The sequence below is a fragment of the Pan troglodytes genome, chromosome 4 (assembly GCF_028858775.2).
Source record: "Pan troglodytes isolate AG18354 chromosome 4, NHGRI_mPanTro3-v2.0_pri, whole genome shotgun sequence".
Lineage (NCBI taxonomy): Eukaryota > Metazoa > Chordata > Mammalia > Primates > Hominidae > Pan > Pan troglodytes.
The window spans coordinates 44,997,283-45,019,229 of record NC_072402.2 but is presented as its reverse complement, the minus strand read 5'-3'; the positions used below and the strand labels follow the sequence as shown (position 1 = coordinate 45,019,229).

Below are 21,947 nucleotides of genomic sequence, written 5' to 3'. Positions count from 1 at the left end.
TGTTTTTATTTACCTCTACATGGCTGACTTTGGACAGAAACATTAAAAGTTCTACTTCTTGTTTTCCTGAAGCTATGCTTCTATTTCTGGACTCATCGCCAAGTCACCTGAAGGCAATACAAATGAAGTATCTGGGCCACATGCAGTGGCTCACTCCTGTAATCCCAGCACTTTGGGAAACTGAGGTGGGAGGATACCTTGAGCCCAGAAAAAAAAAAAATTAGCCTGGCATGGTGGCACGTGCCTGTAGTCCCAGTTACTTGGGAGGCTGAGGTGGGAGGATCACTTGAGCCTGGGAGTTGGAGGCTGCATTGATCCTCGGTCGCGTCACTACCCTCAAGCCTGGGCAAAAGAGTGAGACCTTGTCTCAAAAAAAAAAAAAAAAAAGTGTCCCTTTGCTTTACTCCTGCTCTCCAGTGATTCTACAGCAGGGAATAGGCCACTGACTTACTCACATGTGTAGTTCTCATCTGTCCATTTTAATAATTGCAACTAGAGCTCTTTTTGAACTTTCTCTCTTGTTCTTCAAGCATACATCAAACCTGAGTTTAGAGGGTATTTGCGTCCTAGTTTCACGAGATTGGCAAGTAGTTTTTAGAGAGTATGTTTGTGGCCATTCTTTTGTTTTGATACTGACGGAGGGTTTCTTTTTTAATTTTTTGTTTGTTTAAGACAGGGTCTTACTCTGTCACCCAGGCTGGAGTGCAGTGATGCAATCACGGCTCACTGTAGCCCCAACCTCCTGGCCTCAAGTGATCTTCTTGCCTCAGCACCCCCAAGTAGCTGGGACTATACATGCATGCCACCCTGCTAGCTAATTTTTAGAGGAGATCTCTCTATGTTGCACAGGTTGGTCTGGTCTTGAACTTCTGATCTCAAGTGAAACTCCTACTTTGGCTTCCCAAAGTGCTGGGATTACAGGCATGAGCCATTGCACCTGGCAATGGAGTGGTTTGTGGTTGGTTAGTTTTTTGTTTGTTTGTTTGTTTGTTTTTGAGACAGAGTTTCACTCCTGTTGCCCAGGCTAGAGTGCAATGGTGCGATCTCGGCTTACTTCAACTTCTGCCTCTTGGGTTCAAGCAATTCTCCTGCCTCAGCCTCCCAAGTCGCTGGGATTACAGGCGTCCACCACAACGCCCAGCTAATTTTTGTATTTTTAGTAGAGGTGAGGTTTCACCATGTTGGTCAGGTTGGTCTCAAACTCCTGACCTCAAGTGATCCACCCACCTCAGCCTCCCGAACTGCTGGGATTACAGGCGTGAGTCACCATGCCTGGCCTTGTTTGTTTGTTTTTTGTTTTGTTTTGAGACAGAGTCTCACTCCATTGCCCAGACTAGAGTGCAGTGGCACAATCTCGGCTCACTGCAACCTCCGCCTCCCGGGTTCAAGCGATTCTTGTGCCCCAGCCTCCTAAGTAGCTAGGACTACAGGCGTGCGCCACCACTGCCTGGTTAATTTTGGAATTTTCTTTTTAATAGAGACAGGGTTTTGCCATGTTGGCCAGACTGGTCTCAAACTTCTGGCCTCAAGTGATCTGCCCGCCTCGGCCTCCCAAAGTGCTGGGATTTTGGGTGTGAACCACCGCACTCACAGAGTTTTTTTTCTTTTTTTAATAAATTTTTATTTGAAATTATTTAGATTTGCCGAAAAAGTGCAAAGTAATACAAAGAGTTCCTATATATTGCCATACCCAATTTACCCTAATGCTAACATCTTACACTAGCATATTTGTCAAAATCATCAGTGTACCAATTCATATACTGTGCATTACTATTTACTAAAATCCAGAGTTTATTTGGATTTCACCAGTTTTTCCACTATGTTGTTTTTTGTTCCAGAATTCATAAATAGAGGGGTGTTTTTTTTTTCCTATTTTTGATTCTTTAAGTTCATTTCTGTTGGTTGCATGGAGGAGTGTCAAATACGCACTCATTCCACCAAATTCCCTTGATATCCTTTACCATTACTTTATAAACCATTTACGTTTCTCTTGCAGAGAGCCACAACCTAAGTGCCTTACCTGATGACACTGACAGAGAGAATCACTGGAAATGATAGTTTTATACTTAATTCTTGTCACTAAAACTCTAATAGTGTTTTTAAAAACCTAATGCAAGGCCAGGCCTGGCGGCTCACACCTATCATCCTAGCACTTTGGGATGCCTAGGGAGGAGAATTGCTCAAGGCCAGAAGTTTGAAACCAGAACAGCCTGGGCAACATAGTGAGACCCTGTCTCTGAAAAAACAAAACAAAACAAACAACAACAACAACAAAAATACCTAACACAAATACTTAAATGCATACAACTATTTTTATAACTTTTAACTTTTACACTTAGTTGTCCATTTCTCCAAAATATGAAGTCCTCTGTGGAAGTGACTCCAGACCTTCAGAGCCGTGGTGAACCTTGTGAATTACTGGTAATGAACACCATCATCTTGTCTGTTTTAGCAGCACATGATCATGTAATTGAAAACTGTTTTGAACAGGAATGTCTCATCATAAATAAGTTAATAAATTCTACAAAAATCTACTAAACATCTGTTATGTTCTAGGTACAGATTGGGGAAATCACAATAAACCAGTCGGGCACAATACCTAGCTTCATGAAATGTATAGTCAATCTCTTCTACTGCAAGGCCCAGACTCTCTTAGACTTTGTTGATTAGCATGCAGGCTAAATGGATCCTCTCTGGATCTTCATGTGGAGGGCAATAAGGCTGGATTTGCTACTTGGCCTTTTTAGGGGTTGAGAAGATGTTACTTTAACAAAAGCAAGTGCCCAAGAAAATCATAAACCCAGGTAATAGGCGGACCACTTTAAGCTGAGAAATCCTACCTAGTCCTCTGGGATATAAGCCACTACTAATTTAATGCACACACATACCACCTTATTTTGAGGCTGTGTGTTAGGTATGTTATGTTTGTCATCCCCCCCACCGCCCAACACACACACAAAAACCAACTTGCTATTCACGTGATTCATTTCCTATGTGAATTGAAAAATGGCACTAAAGAAAAAAGTTTGGGGATATAGAAATAGCTTATTTTTTAAGGAAGAAACATAACCTTTCTAAGTACCGGATGTGTAATATTAAATATGTAGTTAACCAAGGACAGAGCCTGCACCTAATGACTTTTGGAGGATCCTTCTTGCTCAAGACACTATGATTCTCATTACCTGGATAGTATTCACCTATGGATTGTATCATATATGAACCACTGAGGAACACACATTCCTGCAGATGTTTGCAGATTATTAATTGCTTTATATTTGGAGCACCCCTCCCTTCAATCAGCATAAATATTTGAGGGTGGGCTGTGTTTAGATGTTTAGTCCCCAGTGATTACAACATGATGCACCACCCTCCTATACAAATTTTGATTTAAGAAAAGATCTTATTTTTCAAAGGAAACCACAAGTGAAAGCAATCTTGAAGATTCAATAGCAGTTGATCATATAGTGCCAGGTAAGAACTTTGAAGTAGCACGTGGGATTATATGTATTTGTAAATATATTTGTATACAGGGCAGTTGCAAAAAAAAGAGTATTTATAATTGTCCAAAGAGCTTCCAAAGAGGAGCAGCATTGCAACAGTGTCGTGTATGAGCAAAAGTCAAGATTCTTGTGGCTTCTCCAGAGTGCAGGCAGGACCAAACTGATAGTAGGCAACGTGTCTCAGGTACAAGGAAACCAGTCCTTAGAAGCACCAATCAGTAAACTTCTTTCCTGAGATTTTTATTTTTATTCATTTTATTTTATTTTATTTGAGACTGGGTCTTACTTTGTCACCCAGGCTGGAATGCAATGACAAGATCATGGCTCACTGCAGTGTCGACCTCCCAGGCTCAAGTGATCCTCCCATCTCAGCCTCCCCAGTAGCTGGGACCACAAGCATGTGCCACCACACCTGGCTAATTTTTGTATTTTTTGTAGAGACAGGGTTTTGCCATGTTGGCCAGGCTGGTCTTGAACTCCTAGGCTCAAGCAATTCGCCTGCCTCGGTCTCCCACAGTGCTGGGATTATAGGCATGAGTCACTTTGCCTGGCCTCTTTCCTGAGATGCATGGTGCTTATGATAAGCACACATTATGTCTAGGTCCCTGCTTCAAGTGTGGCACTTTGGACACATGCTTCCCACATTCTGATTTTGTGCCAAAACCTATGAGATGATCGCAATGTGGGAATCATGGATGGCTGTGGAAAATCCTAACACATTCGTAGTAGACAGGCAGAATCATGGAATGAAAAGGGTATGGTGTTCAGACTGAGGGAGATGTGACTATGAATCCCTGTTGTGCCCCCCTTTCTTTCTCTCCACAGAAATGGCACAGGGTGAAGCCCGATGGTTTCAAGAGGCAAAGAATCTGAATGAGCAGCTGAGAGCAGCTTATACCAGCGCCAGTTTCCGCCACATGTCTTTGCTTGATATCTCTTCTGATCTGGCCACGGACCACTTGCTGGGCTGTGATCTGTCTATTGCTTCAAAACACATCAGCAAACCTGTGCAAGAACCTCTGGTGCTGCCTGAGGTCTTTGCCAACTTGAACTCTGTCATGTGTGTGGAGGGTGAAGCTGGAAGTGGAAAGACGGTCCTCCTGAAGAAAATAGCTTTTCTGTGGGCATCTGGATGCTGTCCCCTGTTAAACAGGTTCCAGCTGGTTTTCTACCTCTCCCTTAGTTCCACCAGACCAGACGAGGGGCTGGCCAGTATCATCTGTGACCAGCTCCTAGAGAAAGAAGGATCTGTTACTGAAATGTGCATGAGGAACATCATCCAGCAGTTAAAGAATCAGGTCTTATTCCTTTTAGATGACTACAAAGAAATATGTTCAATCCCTCAAGTCATAGGAAAACTGATTCAAAAAAACCACTTGTCCCGGACCTGCCTATTGATTGCTGTCCGTACAGACAGGGCCAGGGACATCCGTCGATACCTAGAGACGATTCTAGAGATCAAAGCATTTCCCTTTTATAATACTGTCTGTATATTACGGAAGCTCTTTTCACATAATATGACTCGTCTGCGAAAGTTTATGGTTTACTTTGGAAAGAACCAAAGTTTGCAGAAGATACAGAAAACTCCTCTCTTTGTGGCAGCGATCTGTGCTCATTGGTTTCAGTATCCTTTTGACCCATCCTTTGATGATGTGGCTGTTTTCAAGTCCTATATGGAACGCCTTTCCTTAAGGAACAAAGCGACAGCTGAAATTCTCAAAGCAACTGTGTCCTCCTGTGGTGAGCTGGCCTTGAAAGGGTTTTTTTCATGTTGCTTTGAGTTTAATGATGATGATCTCGCAGAAGCAGGGGTTGATGAAGATGAAGATCTAACCATGTGCTTGATGAGCAAATTTACAGCCCAGAGACTAAGACCATTCTACCGGTTTTTAAGTCCTGCCTTCCAAGAATTTCTTGCGGGGATGAGGCTGATTGAACTCCTGGATTCAGATAGGCAGGAACATCAAGATTTGGGACTGTATCATTTGAAACAAATCAACTCACCCATGATGACTGTAAGCGCCTACAACAATTTTTTGAACTATGTCTCCAGCCTCCCTTCAACAAAAGCAGGGCCCAAAATTGTGTCTCATTTGCTCCATTTAGTGGATAACAAAGAGTCATTGGAGAATATATCTGAAAATGATGACTACTTAAAGCACCAGCCAGAAATTTCACTGCAGATGCAGTTACTTAGGGGATTGTGGCAAATTTGTCCACAAGCTTACTTTTCAATGGTTTCAGAACATTTACTGGTTCTTGCCCTGAAAATCGCTTATCAAAGCAACACTGTTGCTGCGTGTTCTCCATTTGTTTTGCAATTCCTTCAAGGGAGAACACTGACTTTGGGTGTGCTTAACTTACAGTACTTTTTCGACCACCCAGAAAGCTTGTCATTGTTGAGGAGCATCCACTTCTCAATACGAGGAAATAAGACATCACCCAGAGCACATTTTTCAGTTCTGGAAACATGTTTTGACAAATCACAGGTGCCAACTATAGATCAGGACTATGCTTCTGCCTTTGAACCTATGAATGAATGGGAGCGAAATTTAGCTGAAAAAGAGGATAATGTAAAGAGCTATATGGATATGCAGCGCAGGGCATCACCAGACCTTAGTACTGGCTATTGGAAACTTTCTCCAAAGCAGTACAAGATTCCCTGTCTAGAAGTCAATGTGAATGATATTGATGTTGTAGGCCAGGACATGCTTGAGATTCTAATGACAGTTTTCTCAGCTTCACAGCGCATCGAACTCCATTTAAACCACAGCAGAGGCTTTATAGAGAGCATCCGCCCAGCTCTTGAGCTGTCTAAGGCCTCTGTCACCAAGTGCTCCATAAGCAAGTTGGAACTCAGCGCAGCTGAACAGGAACTGCTTCTCACCCTGCCTTCCCTGGAATCTCTTGAAGTCTCAGGGACAATCCAGTCACAAGGTATACCTGTATATATTTTGGATGACTATTCTGATGTATAATTTCTTTTTCTTACTTTAAGTGGTTGAAAACTTCTGAGGCCACGAAAGCATGCATGCTCATTGATAGAACAGATATAAAATAAACCTTCACTAATTTTTTTTGACAGTAGCATGAATTAGTGAAAAGTCCTTGAATAATAGAATGGTTTTCAAATAACTCAGATAAAATGAATAAAATATTTATATTAAATTATTGAAGGTTCTTAATAAAGACATGAATTATCTGTGATTAGTAAAAGAATTAGCTATATGTAAGATGATGCTTAGAAATTACCTTCACCCTAGCTGCCTAAAGGAAGAAAGGCCTGTAGTCCCTGGGAAATAAATAAATTAATGGGAAATAATATCTTCATCTATTTGTGTCTTAACTCCTCTAAGCACTATTTGATAGTTTTCAGTGTAGACTTAACCCATCTTTCATTAAATTTATTCCTAGATACTCATATCTTTTGAAAGTATTGTAAATGTCATTAAAAATATTTTTTCATTTTCTAATTGTTGCTAGTATTGCTTTGGTCTTAAGCATAAGTTTGACTGTTATATGCCTAGTTGTGCTTTGCTTTGTATGTATCTTGCTTGAGGTGCACTGAACTTTTTTGGAATGTGTGGGTTGACATTTACCAAATTTAGAAAATTTTTCATCTTTTTTCAAGTACTTTTTTATTATGGTAAAATACATGTAACAAAACTTACATTTTAATCATTTTAAGTGTACAACTCAGTGGCATTAAGCATTCACTATGTTGTACAACCATCACCACTATCCATCTCCAGAACCTTTTCATCATCCCAATTAAACAATAAATTGGGCCGGGCGCGGTGGCTCACGCCTGTAATCCCAGCACTTTGGGAGGCCGAAGAGGGTGGATCGCCAGAGCTCAGGAGTTTGAGACCACCCTGGGCAACATGGTGAAACCACGTCTCTACTAAAATACAAAAAATTAGCTGGGCGTGGTGGCATGCGCCTGTAGTCCCAGCTATTCGGGAGGCTGAGGCATGAGAATCACTGAAGCCTGGGAGGCAGAGGTTGCAGTGAGCCCAGATCATGCCACTGCACTCCAGCTTGGGCTACCGAGTGAGACTCCGTCTCAAACAAACAAACAAAAATCTTCCCTCCCACCAGCCCCTGATAACTTCTCTTCTATTTTCTGTCTCTATGAATTTGCCTCTTCTAGATATTGTTTATAAGTATTATCACTTGTCTGGCTTATTTCACTTTGCATACTGTTCAAGGTACATCATGTTGTAGCCTATATTGGAATTTCATTCCTTCACATGTACTCCATAAATATGTACAATTATTATGTATCAACTTTGAAAAGGAACTTCATCCTTTTTATAGCTAATATTCCATGGTATGTATATAGTACATTTTGTTTATCCATTCTGCTGCTGAGAGACACTTGGGTTGTTTCTACCTTCTGGCTATCATAAATAATGCTGCAATGAACACTGGCATTATAAGTATCGGTTTAAGTTCTTGCTTTTAATCATTTTGGGTATATACCTAGAAGCAGAATTGCTGATTCATATGGTAGTTCTATGTTTAACTTTTTGAGGAACTTGCACAGTAGCTGCACCATCTTAAATTCCCACTATCCATGTACAAAGGTTCCAATTACTCCACATCCTCTTCAGCACTTGTTAATTTTTGTTTTTGTTTTTGTGGAGACAGAGTCTAATTCTGTCACCCAGGCTGGAGTGCAGTGGTGAGATCTTGGCTCACTGCAACCTCCACCTCTCGGGTTCAAGCAATTCTCCTGTCTCAGCCTCCTGAGTAGCTGGGACTACAGGTGTGCACCACCATACCTGGCTAACTTTTGTATTTTTAGTAGAGATGGGGTTTCGCCATGTTGCCCAAGCCGGTCTCGAACTCCTGAGCTCAGGCAGTCCAGCCACCTTGGCCTCCCGAAGTGCTAGGATTACAGGCATGAGCCACAGTGCCCGACCTGTTTTTGTTTTCATTGCTGTTTTTCAGTGTCTCGCTCTATTGCCCAAGCTGGAGTGCTGTGGTGCAATCATGGCTCACTGCAGCCTCAACCTCTTGAGCTCAGGTGATCCTCCTGCCTCAGCCTCCTGAGTAGCTGAGACTACCAGCATGCACCACCGTGCCTGGATAATTTTTTATTTTTTGTAGAGACAGATTCTTGCTATGTTGCCTAGTCTGGTCTTTTTTCTTTTTCTTTTCTTTTTTTTTTGAGATGGAGCCTCGCTCTGTCCCCCAGGCTGGAGTGCAGTGGCGCAATCTCGGCTCACTGCAAGCTCTGCCTCCTGGGTTCACGCCATTCTCCTGCCTCAGCCTCCCAAGTAGCTGGGATTACAAGCTCCCGCCACCACGCCCAGCTAATTTTTGTATTTTTAGTAGAGATGGGGTTTCACCATGTTGGCCAGGCTGGTCTTGAACTCCTGACCTCAGGTGATCCACCCACCTCGGCCTCCCAAAGTGCTGGGATTACAGGCATGAGCCACTGTGCCTGGCCCCTAGTCTGGTCTTGAACTCCTGGGCTCAAATGATCCACTCACCTTGGCCTTCCAAAGTGCTGGGATTACAGGCATGAGCCACCTCACCCAGCCCATTTTGTTTTGTGATGATTATCATAAAGCCATTCTAGTAGTTGTGAAGTGGTATCTCATTGTGGTTTTGATTTGCATTTCTCTAATGCAAATCATGAAAATGATGTTAAGTATCTTTTCACTTTTTGAAAAAATATCTGTTTGCTCATTTAAAAATTGTTGTTTTTGTTGCATTGTAAGAGTTATTTGTATATTCTGGATTTCAACCTGTTATCAGATACACAGTTTGAAAATATTTTTCCCATTCCATAGGTTGTCATTTTACTTTATTTATATGTCCTTTGTGCACGAAAGTTTTAAATTTTGACGAAGTCCAATTTATCTGTTTTTTCTTTTATTGCTGGTCCTTTTGGTGTCCTATCTAAGAATCCATTGCCAAATCCAAGGTCATGAAGATTAACTCCTATGTTTTTTTCTAAGAGTTGTGTGATTTCAGCTTTTATATTTAGGTCGTTGATCCATTTTGAGTTGATTTTTTTTTACATGGTGAGGGATAGGAATCCAACTTCATTCTTTCGCATGTGCAAATCCAGTTGTCCCCAACCGTTTGTTGAAGAGATGCTATATTTCTTTTCTCTTCTTTTTTTTTTTTTTTTTTTTTTTTTGAGATGGAGTCTCACAGTGTAGCCTGGGCTGGAGTGCAATGGCGCGATCTTGGCTCACTGCAACCTCCGTCTCCCAGGTTGATGTGATTCTCCTGCCTCAGCCTCCTGAGTAGCTGGGATTACAGATGCACACCACCACACCCAGCTAATTTTTTTTGTATTTTTAGTAGAGACGGGGTTTCACTATGTTGGCCAGACTGGTCTCAAACTCCCGACCTCGTGATCCGCCCGCCTCAGCCTCCCAAAGTGCTGGGATTACAGGCATGAGCCACCGCGCCTGGCCAAGATGCTATATTTCTTTTTGTGAGTCTGAAGAGTAGCACAGGGCTTCCCATACAGTGCATAAGCTGCAAACAGCAATATCTTCATATATGTATTCTTTAAAAAAAAAAAATGTTTTATGGTATGTGGAAGGTTTGCATGTGAAAATAGCTGGATGAATCAAAATGACAGTTTTAAAATGTCCATTCAGAACTCTTTAGATTAATAATGGGAAACTGTGCTGCTTTCCAGACCAAATCTTTCCTAATCTGGATAAGTTCCTGTGCCTGAAAGAACTGTCTGTGGATCTGGAGGGCAATATAAATGTTTTTTCAGTCATTCCTGAAGAATTTCCAAATTTCCACCATATGGAGAAATTATTGATCCAAATTTCAGCTGAGTATGATCCTTCCAAACTAGGTAAGGATGGCACTTTAATATACTTGTTTTTACATAAGTTGGAAAAGCTACTTGGCCAATAATTTATTTAAGAGTTAAAGTGCCTGTGGTTCTAAGGGTGTAGCCTGTATCCATGGTAAATTGTGAGGAATAGCACTCTTTCTCATTAAGAAAGCAGAGTGCTGTTTGTAATTATTGAGCCTTTACTACACACTAGGAAGTATCCTAAGCACTTCACAAATATGAACTCAGTCTTCATACCCACTCTATGAAGTAAAGTACTATTATTATTATTATTATTATTATTTTTTTTTTTTGAGACAGAGTCTCGCTCTGTCGCCCAGGCTGGAGTGCAGTGGCACAATCTCGGCTCACTGCAAGCTCCTCCTCCCAGGTTCACCATTCTCCTGCCTCAGCCTCCCAAGTAGCTGGGACTACAGGCGCCTGCCACCACGCCCAGCTAATTTTTTGTACTTTTAGTAGAGACGGTGTTTCACTGTGTTAGCCAGGATGGTCTTGATCTCCTGACCTCATGATCTTCCCGCCTCGGCCTCCCAAAGTGCTGGGATTACAGGCATGAGCCACCGTGCCTGGCCAAAGTAAAGTACTATTATTAATGCTATTTTGTAGCTGGGAAAACTGAGACATAAAGAGATAAAGTAATTCGTAATATCCAGCTAAGGAAATGTATATCTGTGACTCAAATACAGGAATTTTGACTCCAAAATCTGAGTTCTTAATCCCTAATATAGGCCGGGCCTGGTGGCTCACACCTGTAATCCCAGCACTTTGGGAGGCCGAGAAGGGCAGATCACCTGAGGTCAGGAGTTCGAGACCAGCCTGACCAACATGGTGAAACCCTGTCTCTACTAAAAATGCAAAAATTAGCTGGCATGGTGGCATATGTCTGTAATCCCAGCTACTTGAGAGGCTGAAGCAGGAGAATTACCTGAACCTGGGAGGCAGAGATTGCAATGTGAGCCGAGATCACGCCATTGTACTCCAGCCTGGGGAACAAGAGTGAAACTCCATGGGGAACAAGAGCAAAACTCCATCTCAGAAAAAAAAAAAAAAAAAAAGAAATCCCTAATATAATGTTGCCACTCCAAAATAATTTGTAGGGTTATTTTATTTTGTTTTTGGTTAGGCTGGTCTTACATTGCAACTTACAGATCTGGCAGCTCAGCAGGAAGGAAATCTGCTAATCCGTAGTCATTGGAAGTATTTCCCTGTTTCTCACCAGCCTATCCTAATAGTTCATGGAAAATGGTGCAGCCATCTTTCTTAAATACATCATTTAGCTAAATGACTTAGGCACCATCATTCCTTAACTTAGTAAACACTGAACACGAAAGATTGAAGAAATATACAACTCCATGGAATTGACATAAAGACTTGCATGCAAAAGCTTCATTGTTGGCCAGGCACAGTGACTCACACCTGTAATCTTAGCACTTTGGGTGGCCGAGGCGGGAGGATCGCCTGAGAGCAGGAGTTCAGCACCAGGCTGGGCAATATAGCAAGACATCATCTCTACTAAAAAAATTAAAAATTAGCCAAGTATGATGGTGTGCACCTATAGTCCCTAGCTCTCAGGAGGCTGGTAGGATCACTTGAGTCCAGAAGTTCAAGCTTGCAATAAGCTATGATCATGCCACTGCACTCCCGCCTAGGTGATAGAGCAAGACCCTGTCTCAAAAAAAAAATATATATATATATATATATGTGTGTGTGTGTGTATACTTATATACACCGAAGTTGGAGGTGGTAGTTATATTTGTCAGCAAATTTTGCAACAAATTTAGGTTTTGCTTCAGAGTTGTCATTCCTTTTATTTTTTTTTTTTTGAGACAGTCTCAATCTGTCACCCAGGCTGGAGTGCAGTGGCACCGTGTCGGTTCACTGCAACCTCCGTCTTCTGGGTTCAAGCAATTCTCCTGCCTCAGCCTCCCAAGTAGCTGGGATTACAGGCACCCATCACCACGCCTGGCTAATTTTTTAATATTTTTAGTAGAGACGGGGTTTCACCATGTTGGCCAGGCCAGTATCAAACTCCTGACCTCAGGTTATCCGCCCACCTCAGCCTCCCAAAGTACTAGGATTACAGGCGTGAGCCACTATGCCCAGCTGTTTCTTTGTATAGTATTCTTTTTTTTTTTTTTTTTTTTTTGAGATGCAGTCTTGCTCTGTTGCCCAGGCTGGAGTTTGGTGGTGCAATATCCACTCACTGCAACCTCTGCCTCCTGGGTTCAAGCGATTCTCCTGCCTCGGCCTCCCGAGTAGCTGGGATTACAGCTGCCTGCCACCCACGCCTGGCAAATGTTTGTATTTTTAGTAGAGACAGGGTTTCACCATGTTGGCCAGGCTGGTCTCAAGCTCCTGAGCTCAGATGATCCACCCGCCTCGGCCTCTCAAAGTGCTGGGATTACAGGCATGAGCCACAGCACCTGGCCTCTTTGTATTCTTATTGTGTAAATGTCATGTACAAACTTAGAGTTATTAGGTGTTAAAGCTGAAGGTGATGCTACTGAGTCAATGCCTGTATTTTATAGAAGAGAAAACTGTTACCCAGAGAGGGTCAATAATGTGTCAAAATTCACATTACTTGCTAGTTGCAGAACCTGAACCCAAGCCCAGTGACCTGATTCTTAGATCATGACATCGTGGTACCTGGTTTTAATTAAGTATTATTGAAACAAAATAATAAACTACTTGGCTAATTTTGATAGAAATTTGCAGTATTTTCTAATTTCTGAAAATCCTTGATCTTTTACAGTAAAATTAATTCAAAATTCTCCAAACCTTCATGTTTTCCATCTGAAGTGTAACTTCTTTTCGGATTTTGAGTCTCTCATGACTATGCTTGTTTCCTGTAAGAAACTCACAGAAATTAAGTTTTTGGATTCATTTTTTCAAGCCGTCCCATTTGGTAAGAGTTATAATATTCCAATTGTGGTTTAAAATGTTTCTATGGACACAGAGTCATATTAAGCACTCTTTAAAAAGGGCCATATTTTGAGGCTGGGTGTGGTGGCTCATGCCTGTAATCCCAGCACTTTGGGAAGCTGAGGCAGGAGGTTTGCTTGAGGTCAGGGGTTTGAGACCAGTCTGGGCAACATAACAAGCCCTCCACCTCTAAAAAGCTTTAAAAAAATCAGTCGGGCACAGTGGTACCTATAGTCCCAGCTATAGGGAAGCTAAGGCAGGAAGATTACTTGAGCCCAGAAGGTTGAAGCTGCAGCGAGCTGTGATGGTATCACTGCACTCCAGCCTGGGTGACACAGACCATGTCTCTTTAAAAAAAGAAAGAAAGAAAAGAAAAATTGTTTCTCAAATAATAAAGTATATGTGTTTCTAGAATTTTCTTTTTTACCTTTACGCTCAGTTGGATTTGAAATTTCTAGAATTTTAACGACATTTCTAGTTATCAGAATTATTTTCTGAGCAAAAATTTGTTTTATCTACTTAGTCATATGAATTCAATCTGAATTATTACATTAATTTCTAATTTCTTCATTTTAAAGATGTTACACTTTGCTGTGAGAGATGTAGCTGACAAAACTAAATTTTTATTTTCCCTTTCATAGTTGCCAGTTTGCCAAATTTTATTTCTCTGAAGATATTAAATCTTGAAGGCCAGCAATTTCCTGATGAGGAAACATCAGAAAAATTTGGTATGTTTACAAAATAGTGCTTTTTACGTATTCTTATTCTCTTTCTGCCTAGAATCCTTTTTCTCCTATTCTGAATTAGCCACAAGGAAGCAAGATATGCATTAGCTACCCTTGCTTACCAGAACGAAGTGATAGTCATGCTCAACTTCTACCCACCAAATGCCTTCACTACAGTTTTACCTGCAGACTTGATCTCATTCAAAGCAGAATGACTTCTTAGAGTACATATTTGGTCATTATAGCACTATGCAATTTCATTGTCAGGTATCTGTTCCAAATATAAGACCTCATAGTTTCAAAGGTTACTAGAATATAGGTAAAAATCTATCTTTTAAGGTTAGGAAAACTCAATATGTGAAAACGTGTATTTCATAAAATGATAGCTATAGAATTTAAATACTTTTTGATTTTTAAAAAATGATTATGAAAGTAATGTATGCTCATGGAAAACATTCTAACAGGAAAAAATAAAAATAAAGGCAGGCAGTGGAGATAGGGACTGTAGAGCTGTGCTATTCAAAGTGCTTCTCAAACATAAGCGTGTACATAAAGATTGCCAGGATCCTCCTCTTCCCTTCCTTTGGAGGCGGCTAGGTGGATGGGGGCTGAGGTGGCAGAGGTAGGATCAGGGCCAAGGGGATGGCTGGCATACATCATAGGTTGATTAAGCAAATAATACAGTGAGTATAGCCAGGTGCAGTGGCTCACACCTGTAATCCCAGCACTTTGGGAGGCCGAGGTGGGTGGATCACCTGAGGTCAGGAGTTCAAGACCAGCCTGGCCAACATGGTGAAACCCCATCTCTACTAAAAAATACAAAAATTTGCTGGGCGTGGTGGCACATGCCTGTAGTCCCAGCTACGTGGGAGGCTGAGGCAGGAGAATCTCTCGAACCTCGGAGGCGGAGATTGCAGTGAGCCAAGATCAGGTCACTGCACTCCAGCCTGGGTGGCAGAGCAAGACTCTATCTCAAAAACAAACAAACGAACAAAACAGTGAGTATAATGAGAGCCACGTTTCCTCACAGTTGGAAAAGGAATTTACAAATATTGAAAGGTGAGGCTAGAAAGAGCTTTGAGGTGTTGGATTAGAATTGGAAATATTGGTCTGGCCTCATGGTTTTTTTTAACCTATGAACATACATAGAGATCTCCATATATATACATTGATCTCCACATGTCTATAGATACACACATACATATTTCTCAGCTCAATGGAGAGACTAGAAGGCACTGCAGTAATAATGAACACACCAAGTGCCTAGATACTGATTTCTAAATCCTGTCCTTCCGTAAAGGAACCAGGGTCCTTGCAAAATTGGCTGATTCAAGAACTGAGACAGGGAAAGAAAATGATAAGCCTGGGACATTGTTTTATGCTAGAAATTATTCAATATATTTCCATGCGTGAGGCCTCAGAAGTTACCTTTCTAATGATCAAATGATCTATCGTGTGCCATGCTAGGAAGGAGTCGAAGTGAAAAGGAAGGTTCTAAGAGTGGTGGACTGTGAGGCTTTAGGGCCAGGAGGCCGGTGCAGAATCACTGAGCATGACAGCGGGAGGTGGAATGGGAAAGGAGGTGGCTGAAGGCATTGCAGAGCTGGGAAAGGAACCTGCAGGTCAGGAAAAGCTTCATTCTAAACGAGGAATGGAGATTTAATTGGCAGCCTGGACTTTAGTGCAGGAGAGATTGGCTGGTAGGGTGTGGTGGAGGAATTGTCTGGAGGAGCGAGGAAGATGGAAGCATGTGCTGGCCCTTCTCTTGCTTCCTGGACTGTGCATGATGTTTAGACCATACATGATTTTCAGATTACTGTTGCATAGGAACAAAAAGTACAAAGAGAATAGCTTTTTGGTCTTTTCTGACAGCCTACATTTTAGGTTCTCTTAGTAACCTGGAAGAATTGATCCTTCCTACTGGGGATGGAATTTATCGAGTGGCCAAACTGATCATCCAGCAGTGTCAGCAGCTTCATTGTCTCCGAGTCCTCTCATTTTTCAAGACTTTGAATGATGACAGCGTGGTGGAAATTGGTGAGCTGGTGTTTCAGCTTGCATGGAAGCCAGTGGTATAGCCAAGCTTTCTGCTGCAACATGTCTATGTAAACATTTGCCCCTCTAGAAATTTTCAACCCGCTTCCTCATTTTCACTATCATACTGTTCCTTCTAGTGTCCTTCTGTGGATTTAGGCGCATTCTGGTCAGATTTGGAAGTACAAAAAGGTCTCCCATTTGTGGATATACAAGCCCTCAAATCTGCGTTCTTGCCACCTGGTGTTTTAGACACCTGGCCACATACTCTCCTAAGTACTCCTTTTTAAAACTGAAGATGAATATACACACAGAAAAGTACAAAAATCATGTGTACTGCTCACTGAATTTTATTTTCTTATTTTCTTCTTCTTTTTTTTTTTTTGAGACAGAGTTTCGCTCGTGTTGCCCAGGCTGGAGTACAATGGCACGATCTCGGGTCACTGCAAACTCTGCCTCCTGGGTTCAAGCGATTCTCCTGCCTCAGCCTCCCAAGTAGCTAGGATTACAGGTGAACGCCACCACACCTGGCTAATTTTGTATTTTTAGTAAACACAGGGTTTCACCATGTTGGCCAGGCTAGTCTCGAACTCCTGACCTCAAGTGAGCCACAGTGCCTGGCCTGAGGAACTGAGATTTCTGTCGAGACCTGAAGGAAGAATGACCCAGGCATAGTTGGTAGAGGAGGAATTGAGACATCATTTCAAACAGAGGTAATCACTTATGTCATAGCCTGGAGTTAAAGAGAACCAGATATATTTGAAGAACTTGGAGGAAAAAAAGGAATGTCTGGAGCAAGAGGCAGGAGTGAGTTGTGAGAAGAAGACTGGAGAGGAAAGTAAAAGCCCAATTGGAGAGGCTTTGTCGGGTGTGTTACAAGGGCTGGATCTCATTTTCTTACTGCTCAGCACTGTTATTTTATGTTATTTAAAACAGCTGGGCGCGGTGGCTCACGCCTGTAATCCCAGCACTTTGGGAGGCCGAGGCGGGTGGATCACGAGGTCAGGAGATCGAGACCATCCTGGCTAACATGGTGAAACCCCGTCTCTACTAAAAATACAAAAAATTAGCCAGGCGTGGTGGCGGGCACCTGTAGTCCCAGCTACTCGGGAGGCTGAGGCAGGAGAATGGTGTGAACCCGGGAGGCGGAGCTTGAAGTGAGCCAAGATCATGCCACCGCACTCCAGCCTGGGCAACAGAACGAGACTCCGTCTCAAAAAAAAAACAAAAAACAAAAAACAATGACAACTTACAACCTTTTTCTTAAAGGCCTTGTTTCTTCCTCCTTATGAGGAAGAATTTAATAACATTAAATTTTGTGGTCTCTCTCATCCTCATTTACTATAAATTATTTGTGTTTTATTCTTCTCACTACATTAGGTCAAAGCCTTCCTTAGAACTTGAATCTCACACACAGATTTGAGCCAGTAACCCCTGTCGCTCTCCCTCCTGAGAGCAGGTGTTTTCTCTTCCCGGCGCCCAGCAGAGTATGCCTGGCCCATAGTGGGAACTCAGTAAATATTTGTTGACTGAATAAAGAAAACTTACTTTTCTGTAGCTTCTTCTGATGGACAGCCAAGAGGCCATTGTTTGCCTATAGTCAGTAATGCTTAAACTTTACCTGTAGGAGACAGCATTCAGACACATCACAGAACCGGCTAATCACACAATATGAAGTGGGAGTTATGCTGAAACAGGGGAAAGAAGGGAATGGATGTGGAAGACCTGAGTCTTTCTTCAAGTCCCTCCAGAAGTGTCTTTCATGTGGGGGAATGAGAAATATCTCTTGAATGTTACTGAAGATACCTATTCAGGACATAGCTGAAGACATTTTCTCAGTACCTCTGTTCTTTAATCTCAGTCAAGCTACAGCCATGGATTCTAGATTGAAACCAAACTTAACCTTTGCCCAAGTTAGAAAAAAAAAAGAGGTTTAGTAATTAAAAACAAGGCTGGGCATGGTGGCTCATGCCTGTAATCCCAACACGTTGGGAGGCCAAGATAGAAGGACTGCTTGAGGCCAGGAGTTTGAGACAAGATTGGGCAACATAGCAAGACCTTGTCTCCATAAAAAATTGAAAAATTAGCCAAGCATGGTGGCTAGTCCTGAGTAGCTAGGACTCAGGAGGCTGAGGCGGGAGGATTGCTTGAGCCCAGAAATTCTAGGCTGCAGTGAGTTATAACTGAACCATTGCACTCCAGCCTAGGCAACCAAGTGACACCCTGTCTCAAAAAAAAAATTTTTTTTTTTTTAAAAACCCCTAAACCAAACAACAAGAACTCTGCTTGGTACCCATTCCAAAGTCTAGTCAACCTGTGTTCATTGAGAACACAGGGTGTGCCCGGCTTCCATTTCCTTCAGAGCCCTTAGTCTCAAAAACAGGAGGGTCCCTTCTGGGCAACAGAAATAGGGCATACCAGTGGACAGTCGGATGACATGGCTTTAGGAATGTCACACCCCCTTCTCTATAAAAGGGGAAGACATAATTGCTACTATCTTTGAAGTCCCTTGTAATTTAGTCTGGATTTTTTTTGTTTTCTCTTTTTGTTTTTTAGACGGAGTCTTGCTCTGTCACCCAGGCTGGAGTGCAGTGGTGGGATTTTGGCTCACTGCAACCTCTACCTCCAAGGTTCAAGGCGATTCTCCTGCCTCAGCCTCCCGAGTAGCTGGGATTACAGGCATGTACCACCATATCCGGCTGATTCTTGTATTTTTAGTAGAGATGGCGTTTCACCATGTTGGCCAGCCTGGTCTCGAACTCCTGACTTCAAGTGATCTACCCACCTCGGCCTCCCAAAATGCTGGGATTACAAGCGTGAGCCACTGTGACTGGCCAATTTAGTCTGGTTTGTAGGCACAATGTGCCTTGGCATGTGACCTCCTGTGAGACCAAAAGAGCAGCTCATATTTGTCCAGGATGGCAAAACTCTCAGCACAATGGCGTCAGTGCTTTAGGCTTGGCTGTACTACTTTGGTTTCTGCTTCTCCCTTAGATTTTTGCCAGGTGGTTCTTTATTAACCCGTCAGCTCTTTGGGGTTTTTAAGGAGATATTTTCAAAATATTATATTAAGCTGGGCACAGTGACACGTGCTTGTAATCCCAGCTACTTGGGAAGCTGAGGCAGGAGGATCACTTGAGTCCAGGAGTTTGAGACCAGCCTGTGATGGCCAGGCGCGGTGGCTCACGCCTGTAATCCCAGCACTTTGGGAGGCCAAGGCGGGTGGATCACAAGGTCAGGAGATCGAGACCATCCTGGCTAACACAGTGAAACCCCGTCTCTACTAAAAATACAAAAAATTAGCTGGGCATGGTGGTGGGCGCCTGTAGTCCCAGCTACTTGGGAGGCTGAGGCAGGAGAATGGCATGAACCTGGGAGGCGGAGGTTGCAGTGAGCTGAGATCATGCCACTGCACTGCAGCCTGGGTAACAGAGCAAGACTCCATCTCAAAAAAAAAAAAAAAAAAAAAAAGAAAGAAAAAGAGACCAGCCTGTGTTAACATAGCAAGACCCCATTTCAAAAAACAAAATTATATTGAGTACTTCCTACTAGCAGTAGTGGTGGGAGAGGCGGCTGGTTCAAATAACCTTGTCTACCATTATTGAAATGGAAGTCCTTATGATTCTATTTTCATGAATATTTTGTTCTTGTAGCCAAAGTAGCAATCAGTGGAGGTTTCCAGAAACTTGAGAACCTAAAGCTTTCAATCAATCACAAGATTACAGAGGAAGGATACAGAAATTTCTTTCAAGCACTGGACAACATGCCAAACTTGAAGGAGTTGGACATCTCCAGGCATTTCACAGAGTGTATCAAAGCTCAGGCCACAACAGTCAAGTCTTTGAGTCAATGTGTGTTACGACTACCAAGGCTCATTAGACTGAACATGTTAAGTTGGCTCTTGGATGCAGATGATATTGCATTGCTTAATGTCATGAAAGAAAGACATCCTCAATCTAAGTACTTAACTATTCTCCAGAAATGGATACTGCCGTTCTCTCCAATCATTCAGAAATAAAAGATTCAGCTAAAAACTGCTGAATCAATAATTTGTCTTGGGGCATATTGAGGATGTAAAAAAAGTTGTTGATTAATGCTAAAAACCAAATTATCCAAAATTATTTTATTAAATATTGCATACAAAAGAAAATGTGTAAGGCTTGCTAAAAAACAAAACAAAACAAAACAAAACACAGTCCTGCATACTCACCACCAAGCTCAAGAAATAAATCATCACCAATACCTTTGAGGTCCCTGAGTAATCCACCCCAGCTAAAGGCAAACCCTTCAATCAGGTTTATACAGCTAACCCTCCATTGTCCATGGTCAACAGGGAAGGGGTTGGGGACAGGTCTGCCAATCTATCTAAAAGCCACAATAGGGAAGAAGTATTCAATTTATATAATAAATGGCTAACTTAACGGTTGAATCAGTTTCATACATGGATGCAACGGGTTTAACACAGGATCCACATGAATCTTCTGTGGGCCAAGAGATATTCCTTAATCCTTGTAGAATATTCCTTAATCCTTGTAGAACCTGTTTTCTATATTGAACTAGCTTTGGTACAGTAGAGTTAACTTACTTTCCATTTATCCACTGCCAATATAAAGAGGAAATAGGGGTTAGGGAAAAATGACTTCATTCCAGAGGCTTCTCAGAGTTCAACATATGCTATAATTTAGAATTTTCTTATGAATCCACTCTACTTGGGTAGAAAATATTTTATCTCTAGTGATTGCATATTATTTCCATATCATAGTATTTCATAGTATTATATTTGATATGAGTGTCTATATCAACGTCAGTGTCCAGAATTTCATTCCTACCAGTTAAGTAGTTTTCTGAACGGCCAGAAGACCATTCTAAATTCATGATACTACTATAAGTTGGTAAACAACCATACTTTTATCCTCATTTTTATTCTCACTAAGAAAAAAGTCAACTCCCCTCCCCTTGCCCAAGTATGAAATATAGGGACAGTATGTATGGTGTGGTCTCATTATTTGTTTAGAAAACCACTTACGACTGGGTGCGGTGGCTCACACCTGTAATCCCAGCACTTTGGGAGGCTGAGGTGGGCGAATCATTTGAGGCGAGGAATTCGAGACCAGCCTGGCCAGCATGGTGAAACCCCATCTCTACTAAAAATACAAAAATTAGCCAGGTGTGCTGGCATATGCCTGTAGTCCCAGCCACTAGGGCGGCTGAGACGCAAGACTTGCTTGAACCCGGGAGGCAGAGGTTGCAGTGAGCCAAGATGGCGCCACTGCATTCCAGCCTGGGCAACAGAGTGAGACCCTGTCTCAAAACAAAAAACAAAACCACTTATATTGCTAGCTACATTAAGAGTTTCTGAATATGTTACTGAGCTTGCTTGTGGTAACCATTTATAATATCAGAAAGTATATGTACACCAAAACATGTTGAACATCCATGTTGTACAACTGAAATATAAATAATTTTGTCAATTATACCTAAATAAAACTGGAAAAAAATTTCTGGAAGTTTATATCTAAAAATGTTAATAGTGCGTACCTCTAGGAAGTGGGCCTGGAAGCCATTCTTACTTTTCAGTCTCTCCCATTCTGTACTGTTTTTTGTTTTACTTGTGCCTGCATTATTTTTCTATTTAAAACAAAAATAAATCTAGTTTAGCACTAAAACATTAACTGGAGCTACCTCTGGAGGGCAAGAGTACTAGAAGGTGGGATGGATTGTCTTCTTGCTTGTCTGATTTTATATGTAATAATACCTTTGTAATTAGAAAGGTTGTTAAGCATTATATCAGAATCCAGTCAGGAGACAGAAACCACACAGAAATTTGAATGGGGAAAGTTTAATATACAGATGCTCGGCCTGACGCAGTGGCTCACGCCTGGAATTCCAGCACTTTGGGAGGCCGAGGTGGGCAGATCACTTGAG

General features: G+C 42.0%; 1 protein-coding gene and 1 long non-coding RNA gene across 5 annotated transcripts in view; one reads left to right on the top strand and one right to left on the bottom strand.

The window, feature by feature from the left end:
* The window catches only part of NAIP (NLR family apoptosis inhibitory protein), a 55,031-nt gene extending 33,343 nt beyond the window's left edge, over positions 1-21,688 (top strand). For 3 of the 4 annotated variants that reach the window (XM_016953185.3, XM_063810381.1, XM_016953184.4), the window contains 8 exons: positions 2,340-2,421; positions 3,414-3,471; positions 4,326-6,437; positions 10,171-10,338; positions 13,094-13,246; positions 13,905-13,991; positions 15,861-16,025; positions 19,676-21,688. In XM_016953185.3, the coding sequence (XP_016808674.2) occupies positions 2,340-2,421; positions 3,414-3,471; positions 4,326-6,437; positions 10,171-10,338; positions 13,094-13,246; positions 13,905-13,991; positions 15,861-16,025; positions 19,676-20,040 (3,190 nt within the window). In that variant the 3' untranslated portion in view covers positions 20,041-21,688. The remainder of the gene's footprint in view (positions 1-2,339; positions 2,422-3,413; positions 3,472-4,325; positions 6,438-10,170; positions 10,339-13,093; positions 13,247-13,904; positions 13,992-15,860; positions 16,026-19,675) is intronic. The other variant, XM_016953179.3, reaches the window with a different exon arrangement.
* The window catches only part of LOC134809957 (uncharacterized), a 43,911-nt gene that overhangs the window by 6,926 nt on the left and 15,038 nt on the right, over positions 1-21,947 (bottom strand). The gene's annotated exons all lie outside the window — the stretch shown is intronic.